The sequence below is a fragment of the Strongylocentrotus purpuratus genome, unplaced genomic scaffold, assembly GCF_000002235.5.
Source record: "Strongylocentrotus purpuratus isolate Spur 01 unplaced genomic scaffold, Spur_5.0 spur5_scaffold_17, whole genome shotgun sequence".
In the NCBI taxonomy this organism is placed as follows: domain Eukaryota; kingdom Metazoa; phylum Echinodermata; class Echinoidea; order Camarodonta; family Strongylocentrotidae; genus Strongylocentrotus; species Strongylocentrotus purpuratus.
This window is the reverse complement of record NW_022145602.1, coordinates 15,240,014-15,253,485: the sequence shown is the minus strand read 5'-3', so window position 1 is coordinate 15,253,485 and position 13,472 is coordinate 15,240,014. Positions and strand designations below refer to the sequence as shown.

Sequence of the window (13,472 nt, the reverse complement as noted above, 5' to 3'; positions counted from 1 at the left end):
GTGTAATTGCATGACATGTAGGGGCCCTACTCAATTTTATCTTTATTAACCCTTGAAGCGCCAGAGGCAAACATCCATTTCAGCTGCCAACGGAAGAGCGAAATTAGAGCGCATGTACTCCAAGTCCTTGTTTCTGATTGGTCGATACAAGATTTGGGAGAGATCGCAGGAAATCACAATCAATTCCAAGTTTGTTTTTCTCCAAAGAGGCTAACGTATCATCATCCGCCAGCCGGACGTTTAATCTCTCTTCTCAAAAACTAGTTTTTAGAAAGTTGACAAGTTGAAGACTATAAGCACAGAAAAACTCAGAATTAAAGGCAAAGTCTATCCCGATGCAGTCAAACCTGCTTCAGTGACCACCTGTATAGAAAGACCACATTTTTAGTTTCACTTGAAAATGGCTTCTCATTTGAAAAATGTACTAAAGGATTCGTACATAAAGACCACCTGCCAATAAAGACCACTCTTCGTATCTCCCTAGGGTGGTCTTTATAGACAGGTTTCACTGTATTTAGTAGATTTTCATAGGAGCAGAACGCTAAGATAAACAGATTATTGAAGGTTTGAGCAAATTCTGATCCAATCAAAAAGTTATGAATTTTTGAAAGTGTATGAGAAACATTTTGTAATGATAATGACCTATATCTTGGGTACCTTTATGATTGAAAATTTCCTTACTAGAGTAACAAAATTTTTTTTTTTTTTTTTTTATGTAGAGAAGATTGGGGGGGGGGGACTTGTAAGGTACATTGTAAGTCACAGAGTTGGCAATTTGTGTCTGATGGATTGCAAATTCAAAAATTCTTAAAGACCGTCAACACTACTGGGCCAGAAGGGTTTAGACCACACAGCTAAGTCACTGACAGGTGGCCTTCTCATCAACTCAGCTCTCAACTAACATAAGAAAAAGAGGATCATGGGGGACCAACAGGCACCGATTGGAGAAGTTTTCTATATAGAGGGAGCAGGTAGCTACAAGTAGGACAGTGAGGCTTCAACATCCTTATTTTTGAATCAGTGTAAACTGATACAAATTAATGCCCTTCTGACTCCGAAGGAATGAAACAGTAGAAGACATTATCCACTTACTTCCTTTGATGTAGAGTACTGTTTTGATATGATGTCTTGGTCTGACATAGAGAATGGTCCCTCTCAGGCTGAGGAAAACGATCACCCCTTCTGTGATAATGGAGCAGCCCAGGAGGACCAGGTAGCCTATGATACTGATGAAGAGATGCTTGGCACAGTCTTGGGAGGTGTACTGCTGCGAGATGATACATATCAGGATGATGGCCCTGTAAAGAGAGAGAGAGAGAGAGATGGAAGATAAATAATGGGGGTGTTTATCAAGTCGTATGTCTGACCATTGTGACAAGGTTAGCAATGCAGTGAAACATCCAGTGCTCAGCCATGCTTGGAAGACCCTCATATTACAAAGAGAGAGAGAGAGAGAGACAAACACTGAGAGATAGCAAGAAAGAGGGTGAGAGAGAGAGAGAGAGAGAGAGCGGATGAAAGATAAATAATAGGGGTGTTTATCAAGTCGTATGTCTGACCATTGTGACAGGGTTTGCATTGCAATGAATCATCCAGTGCTCAGCCATGCTTTAGAAGACCCTCATATTACAGAGAGAGAGAGAGAGAGAGAAACTAAGAGATAGCAAGAAAGAGGATGAGAAAGAGAGAAAGAGAGAGAGAGACAGACAGACAGAAAGAGAGAGATGAAAGATAAATAATGGGGGTGTTTATCAAGTCGTATGTCCGACCGTTGTGACAGGTTTGCGTTACAATGAATCATTCAGTGCTCAGCCATGCTTGGAAGAGCTGTCATGATCTTTTATTGGATTACAATGTAGAAGGCAGCATCAATACTTTCATATCTAAGTTAGATATAGTGGCTTAAAAATAAGCTGCATATAACAGCTTTTTAGGCAAGATCAGTACATTCTTATCAGAGTTAGATGGAAGGACTCCCAAAAGAGGCTCATATTAGAAAGAGAGAGAGAGAGAGAGGGGGGAGAGATAAACACGGAGAGATAGCAAGAAAGAGGGTGAGAGAGATAGCAAGAAAGAGGGTGTGTGAGAGAGAGAGAGAGAGAGAGAGAGAGAGAGAAACAATGAGAGGGTGAGAGGTAGAGAGAGAGTGAAAGACTGAGAGAAAGGGAGAGAGCAAGAATGAGAGTAAACGAGAGACAGGGAGAGAGAGAGGGGAGAGAGATGGAGCGAGAGAGAGAGAGAGAGACTCACACACACTTGTCACATTTCATGGCTTGTAAATACACATTTTCTACCAAATTGGAATAGAGAAAACATTTTTATGTAGCTGCTAACATCTAATGCGAATTTCAATGTGTTCTGTGATTATTCATACCTGTGTAATTAAATATCATGACTTTATAATATATGGCATCATTGTCTGGTAGTCAGACAGGCATTACATTGTAGTTACTCATATTGCTCATCAAGGTGACATCCCTTTAACTCTTATGTGTATGTGTCAGGCGAAACATGAACAATACGATTTCCTTCGCTGGCATTCAGGCAGATGATGTAGCGTCTTCTTGCACCTGTCATGATCTTGTATTGAATTAACAGGGCATGCAACTTTAAAGCCCCACTGCACTACTTATAGCTACTTGCGCCCTCTATACAGCTAACAATGCCTAAGCGGTACCCGTTGATCCCCCATGATGCCCTTTTTCTTCTGTTAATTGAGAGCTGATGAGATTACCACCTGCCAGTGACCTTGTGGGGAGGTCTAATCCCTCCATGCCAAACTAGTGCAGAGGGGCTTTAACCCTCTGTCACGTGTTATGGATGGTGACGTTAAAAGGTCGGTCTTCAAACGTAAATAATCATTTCTGATTGATACACGTCTGTTAAAACCCCAATTACACACACACACAAACATCAACGCTCTCATATTTAGATATTTACATGTAGGTTAGATTTGTTATGATATATGAAATTGGATGAATAACACTTGCTCCTGCAACAATCCCTCCACTGTTAATTTCCCAAACTACCTGAACTCTTTACTTCATCCATGGACCCAGAACTAAGCATAACTAACCATATTCCTAACTCTAAACCTAACCTCGAGCTCAATTAAATAGAAGTGTCTTCGTCTCTCATGGATATGTCGCTGTATCACATGGGCCACGCTTTGAGTCCCGCTACAGCACTAATGTCCTTTGGCAAGACATTAATCTACATTTGCCACTCTGCACCCAGGTGTAGTACCCAGTATGAAGAAATTACTTGAATGCTTGAGCGCCTAATCACGGTAGCTCGACCAGAGCCGGGGTAATAACAAGATTGCAGGGCCCTCGGGGAGAACAACTTATTAATACTGATGAGCCTACCATGGGTAAACAAGACATATTACTATTATTATCATAATTATTCATCGCAACCATGATCCCCAAGTCTGTACTTTCAAAGAAATAAAGCCTGGAGCAATTGTCACAAGAGAAGGTGTTGGATGACCCGTAAAATCAGCTACGCAACACAGCCTCATAGTTGATATGATGAGTTTAATTCCAAAAGGAGCTAAATCCATTTTTGTAACTTGAGAAAAAAAAAATTGTTTACCAGATTTTGTACAGGCATCTATGGAAAAGTGATATTAGAAGGTGCACTTTTCATAATTGATCCCAAAATTTAGGTAAATACTTTTGTTGAAAGATGGGTACTGAACTAAACAATGTTCTGATATCAATTACTCAATTTTCATCAAAAGTGGATTTAGCTCCTTTTGGAATTAAATTCTTCATAGAGTGTCTGCTAAAGGCGAGAACGGCACTAGCTCATGTACTTCATGTTTACATGAATACAGTTGTCTGCACCATCACCTGCTGTCACAACACATCCCATCCCAGTTTAAAGGGATCCGGTAACTTTGTCTCAGATTCTGAAATAAAATTCTGGATTTAGCTCATGATGCAATGATAATTATAAACCTTTAGGTCAGTCAGGAACCCCATGACTTTTACAAGCCAATCGCCTGTCTGATTATCAAGATATTTATGATTGGAATTACAAATTTTGAAAACCGTTCGCCTGACGGTTTTCATAACACTACAGTCTATTGGGGAAAACGAGTATGGTAAAACCGGTCACTCAAAGATTTTTACTTTTTTGAGGCACTTCTTGATCATTTTGAAGCGCATTTTTTTTAGGGCTTCAATATTACACCATATCACAGACACTGATAACACGTAGGGCCGTGTATCTCAGATTTACCACTGTTAAACGATCCCTTTAAGCTAATATTGAGCTCTGGTAGGAGAATCGTTTGTCGAGAGAAGATGGCTATAATTCATTCTGGATTATTATCCTGCAGTAGATTGATTGTTTGAACCAGTAAAATAAAAACAACCTCATAAAAACTTGCTGGAAATCATCTTCAATAAAAAAAACTCTTATTTGCATATAGGGACCTGTGTAAAGCACATGGTGTCGAGCCTACTACCGGTATTTACCTTGATTTCCTATCTTTCTATGCACATTACTCAGCCCCTATACATTTTCTACCAAAATTGTTTGGCACATGTCTTTTATTTGTAATCTTGAACATTCAGTGTAAGTTTTATTGGATTCTGTAAGATTTTTTTTCCATCATTACCAGAACTCAACCTCAAGGTTCAAGGTTCAAGGTTCAAGGTTCAAAGTTCATCAACTGCCCGCAAGAAGGCTGTTATAATGCTATTGACAATACATGGCTGTTACTGCCTTTTTGTGGACAGACAAGGAGTTAATGCCTTCTGGTTCTCTGCAGAGAGATGCTGTGGTCTAGGTGATAATTGAATAGACAATGAAGCCCATGGTTACAAGGTTCAAATCTCTGCCACAACATTTATTGTACAGATAGATGTAGAGACAGGATTAATGTGTTCATATCTGACTAAGACGTGGAAGCTTAAAATCAGAGCTTTGCGTATCAAGCATGTATATCTGCTAGTCTCTCTCTTTCCTCACTCTTTCTGTCCTCCATATTCCTATCTCTAACTCTATATCTATGTCTATCTCTATTTCTACCTTTCTCTCTCTCTCTTTCTCTCTCTCTCTCTCTCTCTCTCTCTATCTCTCTCTCTCTCTCTCTTCCTCTTCAACCTTCCCTCAATCTTTGAACACTCTAAAATGTATGTGAAAATAAAAGGAAGTTGTCGCCTTTTAAAGTTGAGTGTGTGCAAAATCATCATTCAATAAATGCAACTTTAAATGTCCATGCTGCATTGATGAATCAACTTGCATAATGTCCCCCCTTTAAAGCAAGCATCAAAAAGGAGAAAGAAGTTGTTAAACACAAAATGATAATGGGAACAGCAAGAAAGAATGAGAGAGAGCAAGAAAAGGAGGAAGAAAGAGATGAAGAAAGAGATGAAGAAAGAGATGGAGAGAGACAGAGGAGAGAATAGGGAGAGAGAGACACCCACACACATGTCACACAAGCAAACAGAACACGCTACAGGCTTTCTTAAGTTGGAAACTGACTGGCTTTCATTAAAATTCAATCATAATTACGTTAGGTGTATTCATGCAGGCTCTAAATGGAAACAATTTTCCAATCAGCACATTTACAGCCTGCTTCAGTTGGCATTGACATTCGGGCAAAGATGCCACAGTCGTAAGAAAACAAACCACAACACAATGAAAACAAAAAGGCATGTTTGCATGGAATCGTCAAAGTTTTAATCATTCAGTTAGCCAAACCTTAAAGATTGAACCAGTTACCTGTTACATTGACAAGCATGCGGGTTCACAAGGCATTTAAACATTGACTGCTCGAAATGGTATAACTACTAGCGGGGCAAGCAGTCGTTGCTACTACAGACTGACAAAACCTCAAAGTTGTTGCATTCACGTGGCAAATAACTTTGAGTGAAAAACCTCCTGCTACTCGTAGTTTTCATGTTAGGCCTAACCATAAGATTGCTTACTATGATTTAAAACAGAGAGTAAACTTTGAATTTCCGAGACCCAGACTGTCTGCCCTGGTCCTGAACTTCAAGATAACCTTGAGGTTTCAAACCATGAGCTGAACTTTAAGTTTACAGATTGTCATGTGAACCTGGCTCACGAATAAATAGTCAACGACTGACAGGAATAACAACCGCGGGAGGCGTTAGAAGGGGTGCAAGAACAACAGCCTGTGTAAACAGTAATGATTTCATCAAATTAAACCCTATTCAGATGGGCTTGTCTTCAACAGCTCGAGATTGTAAAAGAAAACGCTATTTTAACTATCCCGATCGCAAATTATCCAGCTAATTTGCGTCTTCATCAGCCCGCAGTTGCAATTAGCGGGAAATTTGGTCGAGATAATTATCCCAAGATATCTTGGGTTAGTTTGCAAAATATCTCGCTATTTGTCCGGTGTGTCTTCGCCAGCCTGAAGTCTAGCACTATGCGCGAATGCTGAATAAAATATCTTGAGTTAATTTCTTGAGCTCAAGTTTCTGATGAAGACGCGATTTGTAACTTCAGGCTTATTTCCCAAATCAGAAATAGCTGGCTATTTGGCAATCTCGAGCTGAGGACAGGCCTGATGAGGAAGCTTGCACGTTTGTTGAGGTGTCATGGTATAGTGGTTCATCCTCCAGATTTCATTCATAAGGTTGAGGGGTCAAATCCCAGTCCAGCATTAACGTCCTTTGTAAAGGCATTTATCTGCATTTGCCACTCTCCACCCAGGTACGAATGGAGACCTCATATGCTTGAGTAATTGCTACTTCTCTCTCTCTCTCTCTCTCTCTCTCTCTCTCTCTCTCTAATTCTCTCTCTCTTGTTATCCATCTATCTTTTCTTGTAATGTTTCAATCAAAACATGAAAGAAATGAATGCAATGAACACAAAAACATATGGCAGAGGTTCCGACACATATCTGGAATGCCGCATTGCCCACAACTGCCCCTTGCCTCTACACAAGTCATCAGTCATTCGTAAAATGGTCTACCGTACCATGTTCTTGCAATAGGAAGCGCATAATTACGTCATACAACTGCTGTATATTTATTTCATATATTGCAGGTTGTTTACGAACAGGAACAGAGCTCCAATATTTTCCACGAGCGGAAATTGCTCTAGGCTTTATTTTTGTTGGTCAAAAGTATAGGTTTAGAGTAAAGGTTATAGGGTTAGGTATATAGTTTGGTGTCCAGCAATGAAGTTAGGAATTCAGTCAGTGTAGATTATTATCATGGAGCAAGTGTCGTACAACCAAAAGACGAGCCTCCCTTTCCTAAATGTAAATTCCTCAATGTGAAATGTTTACTTGATTGAAATGAGTGTAAAATATGTATTAAATGTTATATAAACATGTACATATATGACAGCAAAGTGTATAGACACGTGTATTAAAGAAGAGGTGTCGTGGTCGAGTGGATATGTCACCGGACTGTGGATCACAAGGTCCGCGGTTCAAGTCCCGCCGCGGCACTAATGTCCTTTGGCAAGACATTGGTCTACATTTGCCACTCTCCACCCAGGTGTTAAAATGGGCACCCGGTAGGATGCGAAAGCTAATGTGGTTTGATTAGCAAGTGGCGCTTGTAAAATGGCGACTGGCTGGAATGCTCCCCAGGGAGTGGAGAATGTGCATACTTTGTGTGCGGGTAAGCCTGAATCCGATGACCGGGGTAATAATATGTTCCGCGCCTAGAAACGTAGTATTAGGCGCATTATAAATGTGAGCTATTATTATTACATCACTTACTTATGATATATAATTGTAGCATATATGGTGACAATAAAATGAAAAATTGTAAATTTTATGTTAGATATGTAGAACAATAACTGTAAAATAAATGTAGAATGGGAATTATGATTATGATAGGCTTGTTCATGTTACACAGAAAATAGGATCTTAAAATGCTCATTATATTATTTGTTTCATACATTATTATTATTATCATTATAACTAAAATGTCAGTTACATCCTTATCTATAGGCAGATGGCACAAAGAGCGAAAGCACCAATTTAGATTTGGCCCGTAGCAACGTATACTCTAATGATATTTTTGGTTTGCTGATCAGAATGTTACAAACCATATGTCCATGTATAATAGGTTCAATCCTCGGAAAGTATATGGTTATGTACACTTGATATATTCCCGCTTGCACTATTCGCAAGTTCAAACAAAATACAATTTCATCCATACATGCATGTTCGGGTGATACAGGCATATGGCAGGTTTGAAGAGTCGGGTTGTTAAAGGGGAAGTCCTCCGTGATATTAACTTGGTTTTAATAAAAGCAGGAAAATGAGACAAAACAAATTAGTGACAGTTTGAGCTATATCGGATTAGAAATAGGGAAGCTATGAATTTTTAAAGTAGTCATCAGTGCTACACAAATAAGTTACACTGGGATGTTTCTTGTGAGCTCCTGTCCAAACTGAAAATGTTATAAAATTACATTTTCTTAGTTATTGAGACGGAATAGATTTGTTTTATACAGGAGTTGTCTCAAAACATATTTGCAACAATTATATTTAGAATGAATGTATGATTGAACATTTCATTAAGGGATACTATATATTTTTTAAGTTTTTAGTACAGGGCAAATGGGAAGGGAGTTTGCAAGATATGTCACACAGTTGCCAATTTGTGTTTGATTGATTGCAACTTCAAAAATTCATAACTTTCTCAGTTTTAATCTGCATTTGCTCAAACTGTCACTGACCTGTTCCTCTCATTTTCCACTTCTAAATACCAACTGAATATCAGGGTGGACTGCCCCTTTAAATTGGCAATACTGAGAGATAATCAAATTGTGCCTCATGATATTGGGTAATTGCATTTTGATATAGGTGTACAAGCGGCGCTAGTGGGTGATGAATGATGCTGTTTCGTGGTAATAAATGAGTTCAGAATTGATTGTACAAGGTATACTATGAATGAAAATACCGGTATACAAAGCAATTTCAGATAGAACAAGAGAAAGATATTTCTATAAAAGGATATTTACCCAAAATGGTTAAACATTAAGCTTTTAAATTAATAGAAGTTGTTATGAGTCATCCCTTTAAAGGCTCAAGAAAACATGCAACAGGCAGAGACAGAAAGAAATAAAGAACTACAGAAAAAAAAATAAACAGAGAGGGAGGGAGGGAGAGAGAGAGAGAGAGAGAAAGAGAGCGAGAGAGAGAAAGAGGAAGAGTGTGCATTTTGAAGACAAAAAGGCAAGGACTTTAATTAAATTAACAGACACGTACATCTCCATCAAAGGGGCAAAAGCAGCACTTATTGCTTTCAAACATTACCTCAGTCGATCAAAGCAGGCGGCGGTTTGATCAAGACATCTTCGTTCTTCAAACGCATGGGAAGTGTGGGCGCATAAATATTGATCGATTCTGCTGTCTGGAATGGACTTCTTCACGTTAAGGTGCTCGCAAATTTAATACTCATTCCATACGCAATGTTTCTCCCGCCTTTTTCATTGCCTAGATCAGTTGTGATTCAATAAATTTTTAGTACGAAGCAAATGGGAGGGGAACTCGCAAGATACGCCACAGACTTGCCAGTTTGTGTTTCATAGATCGCAACTTCAAAAATTAAAGTTCCCTATTTTAGTATTAAACACTTTGCTCAAACTTCACTAATTTGTTTATATCATTTTTCTGTTTTTATTAAAAACCAACCAGGGTGGACTTCCCCTTAAGTCTTGCACATGCAATAATGTCTAGGTATACAGCAGTACATTTTGTATACAATCAAAATATATCATTCAATCGATATTACTCCTTGTAAAATGTATGTTTAGGAGTTCCATACCGATTCTGCAGCTGTGAATTCCATAAAGTTTTCATTAAGAAATGAGTCATGTAAAACCCCATTTTCCATTGTTTACTGTCTATCGCAACACATGTTATAAAATGTATGTTTGGATATAAAGTTTTCATTGTGTATGTGAATATCCATCTACACATATGTCCATATATAGCATATGGTATTTTCTTTTTGCTTAGGTGAAAGAAAAATGAATCAGCAGCCTTGAATTTCTTCCCTCTTTCAATGAATCGTGTTAGATCTCAATTGTCATTGTCTCTGGTGAAGACATTTTTAAAATGTGCATAACCATAAAATGTTTTTGATAGTAAGTGTAGGTGTATGAATATTGACTCTGATTTTGTCTTCATAGTAATTTCTCTTTTTGTTTCGGTATACAATTATTGCAACCTTGAACTTCTCTTTCTTTTCAATGAGTTGTGGTAAACCACATGTTTCAATGTTTTTTTGTTTTTTGTTTTTTGTTTTTTTCTCGTTATCCTTTCCCTCTCCCTCTCTTCCACTTTTCACTCTTTATTTCTTCTTTCTTCTCTCCTTCTCCTTTCCCTCCTCCCCTCTCCCACTGTTTCTCTATTTCTGTCTTGTATTTCCTCTTCTCAATTTTCTGACAATGTGATAATTACTCATTAATAATGTTCACCAATATGTATAGGTCGTTGACATTCACCAATTTTAAACAGTATAATATCAATTCCACAATGGCATTCATATTAATGTATCATTTGACATTTCCGTATTATGTGCATTTTACTTTTACAATGCTTTATTAAGCTGAATCAACTCAATACTCGTTCATTTGCTTACTTTTTTTGTCATGAATTGAACTCTTTTTTTCTCTCGTTATCCTTTCCCTCTCCCTCTCTTCCACTCTTCTCTCTTCTCAATTCACTGACAAACTGATTATTACCATTTTATAACCTACAATCTTTCTTTTTTTCTTCATACTTTTAGTTATTACTGAATTTTTAAATCTACTGTTTTTAATGCATTTTCATATGATACATTGTAAGCCAATTATTGTTAGTCTTTGGACTTTTTATTTGGTATATTTGTAATAAAACCGAAATTGAAAAAAACAAAATTGTGAATCCAATTCTAAGTACATGTATGCTTGGTTGTAAAATGATTTCTATTCTTCAAGACCATACTATAGTGTGGGTGTAAGAACATTGATCTATGAACAGTCTTCATATAGCATTTTACACGATTTGTTGAAGCACCCAAAATTTATTTTGCAGAGCTCTTGAATCCTTTCTCTCATTTAATACCTAATCTTATTTATATAAAGCCTATTTTTCACTGTCTGGCTTTTAAGTAATTCTAAACAAAAATATTATTTACTGAGACTAGAGTATTAGTATATATATCATCTGGTAGTAATTCTTAGCATCAGTGTTATTCATTTAAGAGTTGAATATTTTGCATTCTCTCCTCCACTGTGAATGTATTTTAAGGGTAACAATCGCTCCCCAAAACAATATCGCTACAGCTAAGGTGAATAAAATCAACTTTACAAAACTTCATCCGCCATTGTATAGCCCAACGGATGCAGAGTATGAAGAAAGTAAAGAATAATATAAAACCTACGCACACGTAACACAATTTCGGCTTACAGAAGAGTTAACAGCTCTCTGAAAAACTCTTAATCTAAAGCTTTGAAAATTGGAAGTTGTCGACCTAATAACCAGCTATCGACATAAATCTCATCCAAGATCCCCCAAATTGTTAAATTTTCACATAGGGCTCAGGCATACATGTACAGACCAAAAATAGTTCAATCTGCAACCCCTTCCTAGAAAGTTAGCGTGGAGCCCTTACATAGTGTTGGGGTTAGGGTTGAAATTGGGCATTGGATTGGGTTTAGGGTTAGGATTATAGAGTTTTGTGAAGGGTTGCAGTTAGTTCTATTAGCATAGGAAATCTTTCACTGAGCAACTGTCACCAGAGCACGCGTCGAACGACCGCTGCACGCATGAAAACTGCCCCGTGTAGACACGACGCCAGTTTACACACTTCAGAGGAGAACAGCCAATAAAACCTGACAGTGCATATTGATGGTAGCGGCTTGTATTGAGGTGTGAAATTGATCTTGTAAAAGGCCTATCTACGCGTTCAGACTACCATACTTAATTGTTTAGTGAAACCTGTCTATAAAGACCACTTTCTCTGTCTGATGATTCTTTTAAAACAACATTTTTAAAACAAGTTTCATCGAGGTGACGTGGTCTAGTGGATAAGTCTTTGGACTGTGGATCTCATTTGCAGGACGACTCCTGCTACGACACTAATGTCCTTTGGCAAGACATTAATCTACATTTGCCACTCTTCACCCAGGTGTTTGATGGGTACCGGTAGGAAGCAATCCCTTGAAAAAATGGTAGCCTAGCTAGCAGAGCCGGGTAGTATTAGAGCAGCTTGAGCACCATGTATGGTGGATATGTGCGCTATAAAAATATCAAATATTATTATTATTTCATAAATTCCCTCTAACCTGAACAGGCGACTTATCTGTACACCTCTTTCACTGTGTGATTATTCTTTACACGTTTCTTTATACAAGTTTAAAATAAATTTTCTACGGACTGAACAGGCTCTTAAAGGCCTGTGTCTCCAATGATAAGGCGTGTCTCTGCAGCTGCTGCCCCAGGGCACGGCCGACATGATCATCCCCATGCATATCCATGGAGACGCTCAGACATCAAGGGCTTGATCACCATTAGCCTGGGAAGACGACGATCGATCGCGCGTGGGCCGGACAAAGTCATGAAGGAGCTTTTAAATCAAGCTTTAGAACATATTGTACTCCAAGTGCATCTTCACTTATATCGTCCCTATTTTCACGAAGTGCCGGTAATGAGGAAAATCGTCACGCAAAGTCAATGCGATTTTCCTCATTACCGTCACTTCGTGAAAATAGGGACGATATGTTACAGCTTGCTAATTGGCCAACTGGGATACTATATGTGGAGGTGTTGTGGTTTAGTGGATAATTCATCAATACTGCGGAAGGTACTGGGTTTGGATCCTGCCGCGGCACTAATGCCCTTCAGCAAGACATTAATCTACATTTGCCACACTTGACCCAAGAGTACTAGTAACTGGGTACTTTGTATGATTCATTCCTTGAATTCATTCCTTGCTGGAGCTGAAGTCTGGGTAATAATATCCAAAGTCCTTTGGAAGTGCATAGAGATGTTATATCATAATGTGATATGCACTATACATGAATGTAATATTATATCAAAGTATTATTTCAAGAACAGGCTAGAGATTGGTGGGGATAATAGCTCTAGCTACTATCCCAAGAGTAACAAATACTGCTAGGTGTGGTAAGGCTACATTGGTTTTGAGCAGTGGTGCAGATCGCGAATTCTCTCTGAATTAGCAAGTTACCGGTATACTGTATTTGAAAACTAGGGATAATGAAAACGAGCCTTTTCGAAATGCCAAGACAAGAGGATGTAGGGTGTACTTTTCATGAAAAGCTTTCATTAGACCTAGGGACAGCAAATAATAACTCCCTGAACATGATTGCAGAATTGAGTTACAATTCCCTGATGTGTATACATGTGTCTCTATGACAAGGAGGCATACTTGTGCAACTGGTTATTTCACTCCAGAGTGATTATTAATGTGTGCTATCTCGTCTTTCAATTAAAATAAAGGTCAAGTTCTTTG

General features: G+C 38.3%; 1 protein-coding gene across 1 annotated transcript in view; it reads right to left on the bottom strand.

Annotated features, from left to right (window-relative positions):
* LOC576637 (sn1-specific diacylglycerol lipase alpha) overlaps positions 1-13,472 on the bottom strand; it is a 117,164-nt gene that overhangs the window by 69,165 nt on the left and 34,527 nt on the right. Inside the window, exon 5 of the mRNA XM_030988248.1 lies at positions 1,093-1,298. Coding sequence (XP_030844108.1) covers positions 1,093-1,298 — 206 coding nt within the window. The remainder of the gene's footprint in view (positions 1-1,092; positions 1,299-13,472) is intronic.